This window comes from Callorhinchus milii, unplaced genomic scaffold (assembly GCF_018977255.1).
Source record: "Callorhinchus milii isolate IMCB2004 unplaced genomic scaffold, IMCB_Cmil_1.0 Scaffold3, whole genome shotgun sequence".
Classification (NCBI taxonomy): domain Eukaryota; kingdom Metazoa; phylum Chordata; class Chondrichthyes; order Chimaeriformes; family Callorhinchidae; genus Callorhinchus; species Callorhinchus milii.
Window position 1 is genome coordinate 4236320 of NW_024704744.1, and position 15770 is coordinate 4252089.

The 15770-nt window shown below is 39.8% G+C and overlaps 1 protein-coding gene across 1 annotated transcript in view; it reads left to right on the forward strand.

Annotated features, from left to right (window-relative positions):
- Positions 1–15770, forward strand: part of lmbrd1 (LMBR1 domain containing 1) — a 116718-nt gene that overhangs the window by 20920 nt on the left and 80028 nt on the right. Inside the window, 2 exon segments of the mRNA NM_001292855.1 lie at positions 9998–10095; positions 11317–11384. Coding sequence (NP_001279784.1) covers positions 9998–10095; positions 11317–11384 — 166 coding nt within the window.

Sequence of the window (15770 nt, forward strand, 5' to 3'; positions counted from 1 at the left end):
TCCTCCCGATGTGAAAGGCGCTCTACAAATATAACTGTTGTTATTGTTGTAGCAAACATAATAAACTTGCTGGAGGTTTTTGTTTACTATGGAGGAAACTAAACATTTGCTGCCCAACATCCAGCAAAATACTTAGACATAAGCATGGCGGAGATTCTAGATGTGCTTAAGGGACAATTTTCATGAGTCAAATGAACCCAAGGGTATTTAGTGCTTCACCAATCTTTCGGACGAACATTATAAGGGAGTCAATTACCACTGATGAGGTTCAAACAGACTTGAAGCAAGCAAATGTGATTCCTTTATTGAAAATGTAACAGAGCCAATCCAGGCTACCGCAGACCCATTAGCCTGACCTCAATAATTGGAAAACTGATGGAGTCAATCAACAGAGAGAAAATGGAAGATTACTATATAAAAGTAACTTAATAAATGACGGCCAGCACAGATTCAGGAGTAGACCTTATCCCAATAATGTTGTAGACTTTCTTTGGAGGAGGAAGCAACTTGATAGTGGGAAGTCATAATGACAGTATCCTAAACTTCCAAGAAGATTAACAAAGTACCACATGAAAAACTCCTTTACAAACAATTGGCTTATCGTTTAGATGCATGTTTTTGATCAAAAAGGTTTGAATGTGTTACTTTGCTGACAGTTTTGGTGTTGCACCAGCAGATGGAAGCAAAGTACTGTTCAAGTTTAAGACATTCTTCAATTTGCGGCATACCTGTCAGCTCAGCTTTCCCATTCTAATTCTAACTGGTGGTAATGGGACAATGTGCATTGTTTTGTCCAAAACTGTTATTTTCGACTGCTAAGTGCGGATGCTTGGCATTTTTTTTAACAATCATTCCTTTCTGAATGAAAATATGTGACGCTTCTGCCTTGGTTTTGACAGCTATTTTATTGATTTCAACTAGTGTTTCTGTTGCATTAGCAACAGTGGATCTCAATGTGTTTTCGTTAGAATTCAATCTGTGTGCTCTTGTACCATATAGAACTGAATTGTACAGTATGTGCTTCACTGTGATGTTTTGATTCCTGTATCAATGCTGTAAAAAGGCTCTTAATCAATAATGATAACCTTTGATTTGATATTGTGTTTTTCGCTGTTGGAGGATGTCTCAATACTGTTTACAGGATACTCTGTAAATTGTACTAACAATTATTATGTAGGTCAACTCCGCAGCCAATTTTCACAGAGCAGTGCCATGTAAACAGCCATGAAGTGAGTGACCAATTTTATTTGGGGGTTTGTTGCCCAATATGTTACATTCTCTTTTCCGATAACGTCATGGAATCTTTAATTGTCCCTGTAAACAGGTAGATAGGACAACACCTCCAGCAATGCAGAGCAGCCTGAGCACTGCACATGGTGTCAACTTGGACTGAGTTTAAAATCCTGGTCTTGAACCACCACTGTTTGACTTGGACCATCCTTACCAGGCTGATGCACGCCAGGCTGATACTCCAAAATGGTGTATTTAGCTAAAAGCACGGAATAAGAAGCCCAATCAAGCCTTCCTCAGTAGTCAATGAGTCTTTTCATGGACATCTCATTTTAACTTCCACTTTAATAGTAATAATAATCCTTGCATTTTGATACAGCGCCTAATTATGTCAGCGCCTTGGGACGTCCTCCCGACGTGAAAGGCGCTATACAAAGCCATTTTGTTGTCTTTGTTGTTGCAGTGATGTCTTCGAAATGGGACTTCCGTTTTTTTTGAAGGACAACCCAGTGAAGCAAAGTACTTCACAGAATATACTGTAAACAACAACAAAATTATATTTGTCTAGCGCCTTTCACGTCAGGAGGACGTCCCAAGGCGCTGGACAATCAATGTTTCAGACCCGAGCTGGGGTTTGGGATTGGGGAGGGTAGAAGGGGGAAGGAGGTTGACCGATGGCACAATTGAAGAGGAGAGTCTTGAGATGGGTCTCTTGAAGGAGGCAAGAGAGGGGGCAAGGAGGAGGGACTGCAGGGTGGAGTTCCAGAAGGTGTGGGCCAATGGTGGAACGGGTGTGGTGAGGGATGTGAAGCAGGTCAGAGAGGTTAGACAGTTACAGAAGTAGTGGGGAGAAAGGCCATTGAGGGTTTTGAAGATGATGACCAGGATCTTGAACTGTATCCTCTGTGTGATGGGAAGCCAGTGGAGTCGGGCGAGGATGGGGGTGATAGGATCACGGAGCCTGGTGCGGGAGAGGACACGGGCTGCAGAGTTCTAGATGATCTGCAATCTATGGAGGAAGGAGTTGGGGAGGCCGACAAGCAAGGAGTTTGCAAAGTCGAGCCTGGGTGTTATGAATGCGTGGATGAGGGTCTCAAGGACAGTTGAGGGTCAAACAGGACGCCAAGGTTCTGTATTGACTCGGTGAGGTGCACATGAGAGGATCTGGGTTTGATTCCTGGGCAGGGCAAAACATTAGTTAAATTTTGTTACTCCACACGCTTCTGTTTATGTAGCAGTAAGTAAAAACCTGTTTGTAAATCGATTGACTGATCGCTTTCCGGGGTTAATAATCCCTTCAACAACAAAAAAATATTATTTTGGTCACTCAATCCACGCAGCTTGTGGGACACTGCTGTGGGAAATTGGTTACCCCGTTTTGCCCACAAAATATACAGTCAATTCACTTTACAGTATATCCTGTGAAGCGCTTTGAGACATCGTGAAGACGTCATAAGGCGCTATATCAAATCAAAGGATTCTTCTTATTATTAAAGTAATTTATTCATGACTGCTGAATAGGACATAGTCTACATACTGAATAGGAATTTGGCATTTTTACAGCCTGACTTTTAGGCATCTTAACACGCTCCCTCAGGTCATAATTTGTGTAATACATGATCCAGAATAGTTATTTGCTTGTTCTTTTTCCTCATGCACTCTTAATGGACATATTGCAGAACAGGATGCATTTTAATCTTGGTAGATGGGGACTGCTCTAAATAGCTCATGGCTCAAATCTGACTGAAAATGTGCTGGAGAAAGAACAAAGCGAGTAATTTGTGGTCCATCTCCCTTCCTGATGCTATTTCTCACTGCGTTTCTTTGATTATACGAAGAAATTTAATAACCCTGAGTCCTTCAGTTGACAGAATCTCATCTAGTTTCTTATTCCACTGCCAGTCCTGATTGTTCTATATCATTTTATTAGTGTGTGTGTATATGTGTAAAAAAAACCTTTCCTATTCTCTTTAGAAAATGACTCCTTGTATTTGAATTTTGTACAGTACCAAAAAGCATATCTGAATACAAATGTTACAAACCTTTGTAATAGAAATGTATTATTCCTTCCTCTTCTTACCCGCTTACCTCTGCTCTACATAGAGAAGTGCTGGGATGTAACTTTCCTTGCAAATTCACGGGAGCCATCTAGTCGCCTTCTGCTGCACTCCCATTAACAACTTGCTTCTCAATGTGAAAGCAGTAGTCAAAGTAGGCTTTCATGGATCACCAAGGCTTCAATTTCATATCTTAACGAACTGAAAATTCTATACTGATGGTTTTAGTGACTTTTTCATGAAAGTCCCAAGATGTCTCTCCTATTTATACATTAAACACATTTCTGCTTTGCACAGTAATCCTTGCATTTTGGTATAGAGGCCGATCATGTCATTGGAACGTCTCAAAGCGCTTTAGAGGATTTCACTGTAAAGTGCAGTGACTGTATTTATAGGTGGGTATGGCAGTGATGGCCAATTTATGCACAGTCATTTTTTCACAAAGAGCCATGAAGTGAACAACTAATTTTATCTGGGGGTTGTTGGCCAGGATACCGGAGGAAACTCCCTCTTTTCATATAGTGTCACGGGTTCTTTAATGCCACCTGAATAGGCAGATGGGGCCCTGGTTTAACATCCATCTGTAAGACGACACCTCCCACAAAGCAGCGCATCTCTAGACATGGAGTCCTGTAGCTCAGTGGTGAGAGCACTTGCTTTGCAAGTGAGAGACCTGAGTTCAATTCCAGGCAGAGGGCGAAACCTTGGGCAAGTTTCCTTACTCCACACAGAGCCTAATAATCCTCCAAAACCCAAAACAATAATAAATTGGTCATTTTCAATCTACGACTGTTTGTGGGACATTGCTGTGCGCAATTGGCTGCTGCGTTCGCCCACAAATATACAGTCAATTCACTTTACAGTATATTCTGTGAAGCGCTTTGGGACATCCTCCCGATGTGAAAAGCGCTATATCAAATGCAAGGATTATTATTATTATTGTATTCGAGTGACAGCCTAGGCTAGAGCTCAAAGTTCTGACATGAGGCTTGGACACTATATTCCCTTGTCTGTGAAAATCAGCTCCAAAAGTATTAATTGGATTTTTTTATTTGTAGCCACTGTCTACCTCAAAACCTTCCCTTCATTTCTTATTAATTTCATTCTGCAAAGCATTTAACATCTTTTTGCAGGAAAGGCACTATACAGTAAGATTAAAAGTTTAATTTTACAGTTCAAAAAAATGTATGTTCTGCTGTTGTGAATGGGGACAATCAGGTCTCTAATTTAATTAACATATTGAAGTCTCCTCTGCAAAGGCTGGAGATGTATCGCAAATGATAGATGTATCTAGAAGCGATTCAGTATTTACACTTTTAGTCTGTTGAGAGAATTTTTTTTGTTAACTCAGTCTCCGATGCTTGCGCTATAGTTAGAGTGTAATGGATGAAACAGGACTTCACACTGTTTCATGCATTCCCATGGAATGTAAATATTCAGGTTTGTATGATGAATATTGTCTGGATTTCCCAGTCATATTCTGTGTAGGACTTCAGTACCCACTTGTTCCCGCACAAGTCATTGGGGATTGGAAAGGTTGTAAGCGGTGTTGAACAAGTTTCCTCTAAAGAATGCCGAATGTCATATTTCAGCTTAGTGCTATGGACAGATGGAATGGAATGTGCATCAAGACAGTCAAACGGCAAAGCCATGTGTTGGCAAAATCTGGAGTCCTGGAAAGAGATCAGTGACCTGGCCCTAAGTATTCTTAAGTCTGAATTTGAGCTACAGTCTATTTTTAAAACTGTATTCAGAAGGCAACCCCAAATATATACTTTGATTTTTTTAAAAAAATTAACATAAACAAGCTTAATGAGAGTTACGTTTTCCTTGTGCATTAGCTTCATTATAATAATAATCATCCTTGCATTTGATATAGCACCTTGTCATTTCGTTGAGACTTTTCAAAGCGCTTCACAGAATATATTGTAAAGTGGATTGACTGTATATTTTGTGGGCGAAACGCAACAGCCAATTGTGCACAGCAGTGTTCCACAAACAGTTGTGGATTGAGTGAGTGACCAATTTTTTTTGAGGGCTTATTAGTCCATCAAGCCAATAGTCTATTGGTGGTCAATAGTCAATTGGTGGATTGCTTGCTGGCAAACAGGCGTGAGGAGTAAGGAAATGTGTCTTCAGGTTTCGCTCCGCCCGGGAATCAAATCTTGGTTCACTTGCTTGCGATTACCTTCTCAACGTTCTGTGGGATAATTTCCACACTCCTTTCCTATGGGCAGTCAAAGCTGCAAAAGGGATTGGTTTTTTTTGGGGTTGTGTTTAATCATATTGTTTCTCTCTCTTTCTCTCTCTCACCCACCAAATATATGGTCAATTCACCTTACAGTATATTCTCTGAAGCGCTTTGAGTCTGAGACGTCTTAAAGACAAAGTGCTATATTAAATGCAAGGATTATTATTATTGTTAATATTATTATTAAATGTACTATCTTCATGAAGCTATTTTTGCACAGTGCTTGATGTGAATAATCTGGAATGATCTGTTGTTGATCTAACCACCAGCTACAGTGAGTTTATTGCTGTAATCGTTACTATTGATGGAATCAATATGCCTTAGGAGGGTCTTAACTCGTAGCCATATGCCACAAGTCTGACCTTAAAAGGCCAGCTTTGATGCAATTTTTTTTAAAATGCCACCATGTGGTGCTGTTGTCACGTCAAAATATACAATGGATTCCACTTTGTAAAAAAACAAACTGAATTATATAGACATCAATGCTTGCCTATATTTTTACTAGTTCTAAGCACTTTCAATTCTAAGTGACTTTTACCTGTTCCACTTTCTCTTTGTAAACTGCACAATTTTAATCAATCAAATCTAACAGGAAATCTTTCTCACCTTCCTTGCTCTTTAATTATACTGCAGTGTGCAATTGGCTAGCGCATTTTGCTCAGAAAATATAGTCGATCCACTTTGCAATACATTCTGTGAAGCGCTTTGAGACGTCTCAACAACATAATAAGGCACTATAGCAAATGCAAGGATTGTTATTATTAGAATTGCAAGGACATGCACATGAGTGGTTGGCATACACTGCTGTGGATTGTCTTACCACAACTTAAAACCTCCTAGTTAAGATCTTATAATTCGAGGTGCAGTGATTAGATGGGCCAAGAAGTTGACAGGAATTTAATGTCAATAAATCTAAGATAATGCACATTGCAATGAGAAACGGTAAATGTGTGTCCAAAATGATGGGTGACCATTAGCCGTGGTAGAAAAGGGAAAGAAAAAGATTTGAGTGTTATTCATCAGTCACTGAAGGCTTCCAGTTAACGTGAAGCTAATGTGAATAACGCTAATCAAATGCTAGGTTGCATCTTGAAAGTATTTTAGATCAATAAGTTATTCTATAGGTCAATAAGGAGATCACTTTTGGAATACAACGTGTTTTAGGTAAGGGAGGCTTGAGATTAGAAGAAATGTTTTTTATACATATCCACTGCTCTGAGAAATCTGGCAACTCTCTCCATACAATATTGCTGGGTTTCCATGGTGTTGAAATGTGGTGTTTTCACTCATGTTACATGCCGTTTTAGCAGAAGACCGATAAGCAATGACCAAGGAAGTTAAGCACACATATCGGTCCCAAAAGGGGTTGTTTTTCGTCTTACCATTTTACCAACAAATGCACAACCATAATCTCAGACCCTGCATTAAAAAAGATGGAAATTGTTCCACCAAAAATGATGGTTTAGGCAAAATCCATTATAGCTTTTGGAGAGGAGTCAGATGAAACATCTGAAAAGGGGAGAATTAATAAAAGGGAATGGAAAATGGCAAGGGAGTGGGACTAAATGGATAGATAGCTCTTGAGGCTGACATAGACACGATGAACTGAATGGCCGTATGTACTGAACTTCTGTGATTGTCCACATATAATCACTACGCTCTACAGTAAATACTGTTAAATATTTGAGATGTTTCAACAGCTTGGTAAGGAGTTATATTAAATGCAAGGTTTATGTTTAATGTTCTAGCTGTTCGGGAGAGAGGCAGTTCTGTTCACGTGGTCTTGTAATGAATGTGTTTCTGGTGCTGTTAGTATGGCATTCCTGATTCCTGACCTGGTTAATGCAGCATATGCAGCCTCTGGCTGTACAAGGTTGTGGATATTTGCTTTATTAATTGTAGGCGAGAACGGGTTGCCAAACGCTGGCGATCTTTGTCTCATTTGTCTGGCAGCAGATTTTTGTCTGCTTCCTGCCTTATTTAAAACTGCTTGAAGAAAGCAAAGTTAATGTACTTTTCATACATTTTCTATTCCTGGGCCTTAATATTGCTTTGCACTTTCTGTCTGCTTTCATCAGTAAGTATGTGCACTTAATAATGTATTGCTTTTGCAATTTCCCCTAATACATATGCATACGCATCTTAAATGTCTGAATATTATAGGATACGGCTCCCCTGCTCTTCCACTTGCATTTCTGTTGGTAATAAAAAGCAAGGAAATGACAGTAATGGAAGGAGAAAATTCTAGCAGTAGCTGAAAATAATCAGGCAACATCACTGTGTACAAAATGTGCAGCTGATTCAATTGATATTTAAAAAATGGAACATATTTTCCAAGGTGCAAAATCCAAAAGCTTGTGACTTTCTATATTTATGCTGCTTCATTTTGAGCCAATGCACAGTTAAAACACATTATATGATACAATAATAAGCCTTACATTTGATATAGTGCCTTACCACGTCGTTTGAGACGTCTCAAGGCGCTTCCCAGGATATGCTGAAAAGGGAGTTGACTGTATTTTGTGGGCAAAATGCAGCAGCCAGTTGCGCACAGCAGTATCCCATAAACAACAACAAATTACTTTTGTATAGCGCCTTTCATGTCGGGAGGACATTCGAAGGTCTCAAACAACAACAACAACAAGATTCCATTTATAGAGCGCCTTTCACGTCGGGAGGACGTCCCAAGGCGCTGTACAGTTGGGTCAGGACCTGAGCAGGGGGGACATGGTCAGGGTGAGGGGAGGGAAGGGAGGGAGCGAGGAGGGGGTAGAGAGTCGAGAGGGGAGCTGAAGGCACGGTCAAAGAGAAAGGTCTTGAGACCGGCCTTGAAGGAGGAAAGGGAGGAAATCAAGGCGAAGGCACTGGGGGATGGAGTTCCAGAGCCAAACAGCCATGGAGTCAGTGACCAATTTTATTTGAGGGATTGACCGGGAGAGAAACTCCCTTCTCTTTTCAAATAGTACCATTAGATCTTTAACATCCACCTGAGCAGGCAGATGGGACCTTAGTTTAACGTCTTAACCGAAGGACTAGCCTTCTTTTTCTTAACTGCTATTTATTCACTGACTTGTCTTTAGGGATTCACAGATGGCCTTTTCGAAAATATTTAGGGTACATCATAAAAATTTCAGCTGGTCAGACAAGATTTACCTCTTCTCAGATAGGGTAAATCTAATTAAAATGTTCCTACATGTATTCCTGTGACGTTGAGCTAATGGGTCTATAGTTGCTGAGTATGGCTCTGTCACCATTGGATATGGGAACCACATTGGCTTGTTTCCAGTTTAATAAAACTCTCCTGGGATTCAGCAACTTCTTTAAATGGCCTTGAGTACTTCATAAATATAATCCCTTCTCTCTAATTGTGTCTTTTTAGTACCCTAAAATATAGTTCACCTGTCCCAGGGATTTATTGGTTTCAGCCCATTGAACTCCTCCTGCTTTGCTAATGTCCCAGAGCTAACACAACTTTATTGCATATTGCATCATCCATGGTTTTAAATGCCTTGAGATATAGTCATTTTAATATGCTTGCCATCTACGTTTGTCCTCATGTTAATAATAATAGTCCTTGCTTTTGATATAGTGCCTTATCACATTGTTAAGATGTCTCAAAGCGCTTCACAGCATATACTGTAAAATTAAATTACTGTGTATTTTGTAGGCAAAACGTTTTGTGTTCAACTCCCATTAGGTATTTGTTTCTTTTAAATTCCCTCCCAATTAGCCTCTTGCCATTAAAATATCGAAAGCAATTTTTGCCATATTTTGCATCTATCTATAAGTCCTTTTCCATTGTTTTCATCATCTCTCATCTCTTAACTTACTTCTGCGTGGTTTTGTATTAACTCCAATGGTAATATTCAACCTATAAATATTATCCTCTTTTTCTCCCTTAATCTCATGATTCACTTCATAACACTTTTGTTTAATTTGCTACTGTTGGACCTAAGTGTCCTGCATAATTGTTTTGAAGAATGCCTATTTTCTGCAGATTTATCCTGGAATAGTGCACCCTTAGTTCTGTAACTAAAATCAGTCCTCGTTTCCCTGAAGTGTTCCTGGCTACAGATGTATACAAAGTTTGGGATGCATACTTCATTAATTGGATTGGAGATCCATGTGGAGTCCTGTAGCGTCATGTGGAGTCCTCCAACGTATTGGTTAGAGCACTCACATCGCAAGCGAGAGTACCCGGGTTCGATTCCCGGGCAGGGCGAAACATGAGACAATAAATAATGCTTTGGTCACTCGATTCATGACTGTTTGTGGGACACTGCTGTAGGCAATTGGCTGACGTATTTCACACACAAAATATAGTCAATTCACCTCACAGTATATTCTGTGATACGTGATACCCGCTAAATCGAATGCAAGGCTTATTATTTTTGTTATTATTGTTATAAATAACAAACTGTTGCATTGCAGAGCATAATTCCTATTTTTCTTGTTCCAGCATTGTACTCCATCATCTTGTTCTGTGTTTTCCTGTGGATCCCGTTTGTCTACTTCTATTACGAGGAGAAAGAGGACGACGATCTGAACAGTTGTTCTGTAAGCTCACGTAAATCTCTGACCTTCCATAAAGCTCCTTCACGTATCTGGGGGTGTAATCTTGTGACCAAGTCGATTAGCTGCTTTGGTGGCAGTCGGAGCTGACATGTGATCACGTGTCTTGTGCCTCTGCCTCTAACAAGGTTTCTGTGCTTTACGGTTGAGTTGAATTGAAGTACTTCTATACTTCACAATTCTGTAACTTGCGTCATGTGTTGGCAGTAGCATCTGCTGCTGGTAATGAGAGGTTTACTGTTCTGTAAATCAGGATGAGTTCTGTTGGGTATTCAAGGAGAAACCCAGGGAAAGGAAAAGGTGTCTCTTTGATAAATGAGTCCTACAAGCCAACACTGTGCAAATTGAGCTCCTAGCCTGTGTTTAAGCAGAGGCCATGCAGACTTCCACAGCTGTCGACAATAGTTCAATTTTTGTTTGCAATGAATTTGTTTTTAAGCAAGGATCAGTTTTCAGTCTACTGTTTGCATAAATAGTAGAATTTAATAATAAAAAATAAATACAAATAGATATAATTAATTGACAAACTGCTCATGTTGCTTATTAGTGCAAATCAAAATTGAGAAGCACCTCCTCAGCTTAATGAGCAGTAGCCACAGTCATGAGTTTAAAAGATAATAGTTTTCTAAAGGGATTCTTTAAGCGATCTAAGATGTGCAAATTGGCATCTCCTCTGGTAACTGGAAATGTGTCACACCAACCTGTAGTGATCCTGTGGTGTTGAAAACTCCTTCTGGAGCCAGAGTTCTTGCAAATCGATGGAATTAGGAATGCCATGTGTTATATCCCACTATTTCACAAATAACAGTCCTAACGTCAGCAAATCACAGTTGTTTGTGGCACATTGCTGTGTGCAAATTGGCTGCCACGTTTGCTGGCAGAATGGTTGCTACACTTTAATCCTGTGAAGCACTTTGTGAAATACCTTGAGACGTCCTCCCAACATGAGCCATACTGATCAGCAGTTCTCAGTCGTGTATATTTTTTAACTAAGGGCCTGAAATTGTATATTGGCTGTTTTGATTGTCTTGATATTTATACCTTCTGTTGTGAAAGGAGCTAAATAAGTTTAATTTTGTATTGTGTAGAAAGATGACTATAACTACTGAAGCATAACCTTTCTAACGATTGTACATTCCACATGCGTGCAGCTCACTAAACTTTGTTATGGGTTCTATAAGTCTAATTCATGTATTTTTCTTCTAGCAAGTGAAGAATGCACTGAAATACACCACGGTCTTTGTGTTTGTCTGTTCCGTCCTGCTTTTAATTGGGTAAGTTTGAAAAAGCTTAATTAACTGAATATTGATCCATAAATGTGCTGTGTATTGATTCACTGTAGTGATGGGGAAATGCTCTTTCATTGATTTTCCCCTCTACCCACTCCATGGATTATAAAGATTTCACTTTATTTCCTTGCAAAACTATATTTCCTTTATTTCTCTCTTATTTTTAAAGAGAGAGTTCTTTGCCTAATAGGCCTGGTGCCTGCAAACTGCCTTCTCCCAGTCCACTAGGGTAAATATGCAATTACATTTTATGTATGCATTTATGTATTACATTTTTCGTCCTTCGGATGAGACGCTAAACCAAGGTCCCGTCTGCCTGTTCAGGTGGATGTTAAAGATACCATGACACTATTCGAAAAGAGGAAAGAGTTTCTCCCGGTGTCCTGGCCAACAAATCCCCCAGATAATATTGGTTGTTTGTGGAACACTGCTGTGGGCTATTGACTGCCGCGTTTCACCTACAAAGTACGCAGTCAATCCACTTTACAGTATATTCTGTGAAGCGCTTAGAGACGTCTCAATGCCGTGATAAGGCGCTATATCAAATACAAGGATTATTATTGTTAAGTAAAGAAGTGGTACTAATGTATGACATGTATTTCATATGATGGCATCTATTTCAACAGTAACAATGAATTTACATTCATTTAAGTGCCTTTCATGTTGGGAGGACAACAATGACTTGCATTTATGTAGCGCCGTTCGCATGCAGTAGTGTCTTAGGGGAATACTATTTTTTTCGAGTGGGGGTGTGAAAGAGAGGGGGAGCTGAGACAAGCAACAGAACGCTTAGTATGTATGCATGCGTGTATATCTGAGCTGCCAAGTTGCACTGCTAAATTTGGGAGTAACCTTTCCAAATCTACACAGAAAGAAACCCCTGCGAATTCAATCTCCAATTTTTTGCTCTTAAAATCTGATTAGTTTTCTGCGAGTGGAGCTAGATATGGCTGTGAAAGAGAAGGCTGATCACGAATACCCAATGCTCACGCTATAATTACACATTTGTCTTCTCAGAACAAGGGTTAAAAGCCCTCAAAGCCTGGATACAGCATTATCAATTTCACGTTGTAAAGTGTCAAAGTAAATTTACATCAATTCAGCTTTTAGCTAGAGAATGAAATTGTCTTTTAACCAAATTGTTGTAGAATATAGCTTGAACCTGAAATTGAATATTATTTGAAACAAATTGAACCCTTTTCGTATAATGGTGGTAGCTGTTGGCCAATGAAATCTAGCAAAAAATGCCTGTGGAGCACAATTTGTAGCACCGAGTGATTATAAAGAGGAGGGGTTGATTAAAGGAGGGGCTCTTTAAACAGTCCAGCTGTTTCTTAAACGAACCTAATTCTCCTGGTTCAACCATCCTTGTAATATTCCAGATGTCCACACTCTGGTATAAAGAAACGCAATACAATTTACATTTGTATGGAACACGTCTCAAAGCGCTCAATAATCGAACCCAGGTCTCTTGCTTGCGAGGCGAGTACTCTAACCACTGAGCTACAGCACTCCTCTGTAGCTGGCTTAGTAGGGCTGGATGTCGCACATAGGCTGGGGGTAGACAGTGAAAGGATTTGATATAGAAAATACTTTCTGCATTTTCTAACATAGGATAGGCTCCAATAAATCCGGCAAACTGCTTTGCCATGTCGAACAGATGTGGAAGATATCATATCAAATGGGAGGATGATTTCTGATGTCTATCCTAAACTTGACCCTCTCAACCCTATCATGTAGATTTTTTTGCTCTCACAGTCTCGGAAATTATTTTCTGTGTATCCATAGACTTTCTGTAAGGTTCTTGCTGAACTAAAGAGGCTTACCTTATGAAGCTTCTCACAGTTCGTCTCAACACTAGAGATCAGCCATTTTTTGTCTCTTCAGCACTCTCGGGCCTAGAAAGCAGAAACGAGAAGTGTGTGCCAGATGAGTCCTGACCAAAGCATTGTACAGCTTCAGCAGGACTCAGGGGAATTTAATTCAGCTGATCTCCCATTTAATGTGTACTATTAATCTTCGGGATACAAAGATATTTTGAAGAGCATACTTAATCAAACCACGTCACAGCAAAGCAAGTATTTTTCATCAAGACTGCATTGTGTCCTTGTGCTGAAATAACATTTCCGAGCTGGTTGCTAGGGGGAATTTGGTGACTGTTATGCAAGTTGTCTCATCCGCATGTAAACACAGGCAAGCGTGCCTAGGGTATTTCAGAATTTTATTGAAAAGTATCTTGGCAAGAAAGAACAGTGAACAGTTGAGTTCTGGAGGGATGTGTCCCGTCCAGTGCCCACTATTGCAAAGTCCTTTTATGATTGTTGGGGGAGAATAATTGACAAAAGAACCAGAAGGGAGACAAGGAGATTTTTGTTTACTCATAGAGTTGTTACGATCTGGAATGCTCTGCCTGAAAGGGCGATGGAAGTAGATTCATAATAGCTTTCAAAAAGGAATTAAATACATGAAAAGAATGGCAGGGCTATGGGGAAAGAGTGGGCGAGTGGCACTGGTTGGATAGTTGTTTCAAAGAGCCAGCACATGCACGATGGATGTTTGAGCTTGGCTAGGATTTTATTTCTCCTCTCTCTTCCTCTTTTCTCCTTTTCTTACCTCCTCCCCGCCCACCGCAGCAGCCACAGATGTTTACATTCACTGTCTTGGATGAATAGCTACAAAAGTGACTCTAAGAATGTCAGTAGAACCTGTTGCTATTTTCTGAAGTCAGAATATAGCTATGTTAGTATTTCAATCCTAATTGCAAGGAAGTAGGAACCCAGTTGTTAGCGGTAAGTAGAAACCCGGTTGTTAGTCGATTGGTGGATGGCTTTCCGGGGGATAATACTCCCTCAAAACATTCCTCACTACTGTTTCGCTGACAAAATACACAGTGAATTCACTTTACAATATATTCTGTGAAGCGATTTAGACGTCTCAACGATGTTGCATGGCGCTGTATCAAATGCAAGGATTATTAATAATAATAATAATCCTTGCATTTGATATAGCGCTTTTCACGTCTTCCAGACATCTGAAAGCGCTTCACAGAATTCCTGTAAAGTGAACTGACTATATTTGTGGGCGAATTATTATGGGTGATTATTATTATGTATACAGACATTTTATAGTTCACCAAGCAAGGTACAAATGATGATGGCCCTTCATTGTAATTCATCCTCTTGCAAATCATTCAGTCTCTTTTCCTCTGCTTTTAGAGTCTTGGCAGCGCTTTCTGCCCTGGCAACCAGTACACTGTGCAGTACACCACTGTAGTCTAAGTGAAACACTTCAGCATGACCTGATGGGGATCTGAGCTTGACTGCTTTGGCAATGCAGCCTAACATTCTGTTGCCTTGTTTGCCATCTCTCACACTGAATTAACACTGGAGTTCTTGCATCTTACTCCTTGGTATTCAAGCGGTCTGGGACACTGCCCTGCGTGAGGGGCGCTATATAAATGAAAGTTGCTGTTAGTAATTTCTAACTGACCTTGGAGTATGAATACATCCTATTTTTGCTTTTTATTTGTAGTAACTTTGTCTACATTGAACTTCGTTTGCCAGTAATTTGCCCAGTTGACCTCTACTGAAAGCCATTGGCCAGCTCTGACTCCACAGGGTTTTCCTAGCTCTGTGCGATGTGCAAAATTTAACTGCATTGCACCTCAAATCCAGCGCTTTTTTTAAAATGTGTGTTAGGAATCGGTTTATTCATTGATCCCAACAGGAAACATCTGTGTTACAGGAAATTCAAATTTAAATGTCATTTGTTGGTGTTCACAGAACATTCCCAGTGTCTTTGAAGAGACAGACAGACACTTATCCAGCTGGATGAAATGTTCTATAAGGTTCTGGAGTCTGTCCATTTCAGATAATTAACTTCACGCAATCTGCTCCATTGTGAAAAATCTTAACCTATCTTCCTTTCTGCCAGTTTTCTATCTAGTTGAGTGTCGACCACTGTAGTAATGTCACGGAACTGCCTCCTAAGCTTACTAGATTCTGTCACTTTTGTAGCACATTTTTCAGCAGCTGGATTTTTGTTGTTTTTTTTAAAGAAAAACTACTAATCTGTCTCTTATGTAAGTCTTCTGCAACTCTTCAGTCCTATTATAATGAGTCCCACTTAGATGTGTGCTGGAGAAAGTTGAAAACAACCTAATTTGTATGTTGCCTTTACATGTCATTTCTTTCTACATTTGCTCCGTTTCCCCTATTACCTGCAATTTGACTGCTTTAACCTTTTATTCCTTTCTAGTTTGGCTTGATGTAATCAATTGTGGAGATGTGTATCTAATGATTGCCTACATTTTCTTTGAACATTTCTTTTTAACTTTTTAGATATGTAATCTTAAGGCAGGGCAAATGATGG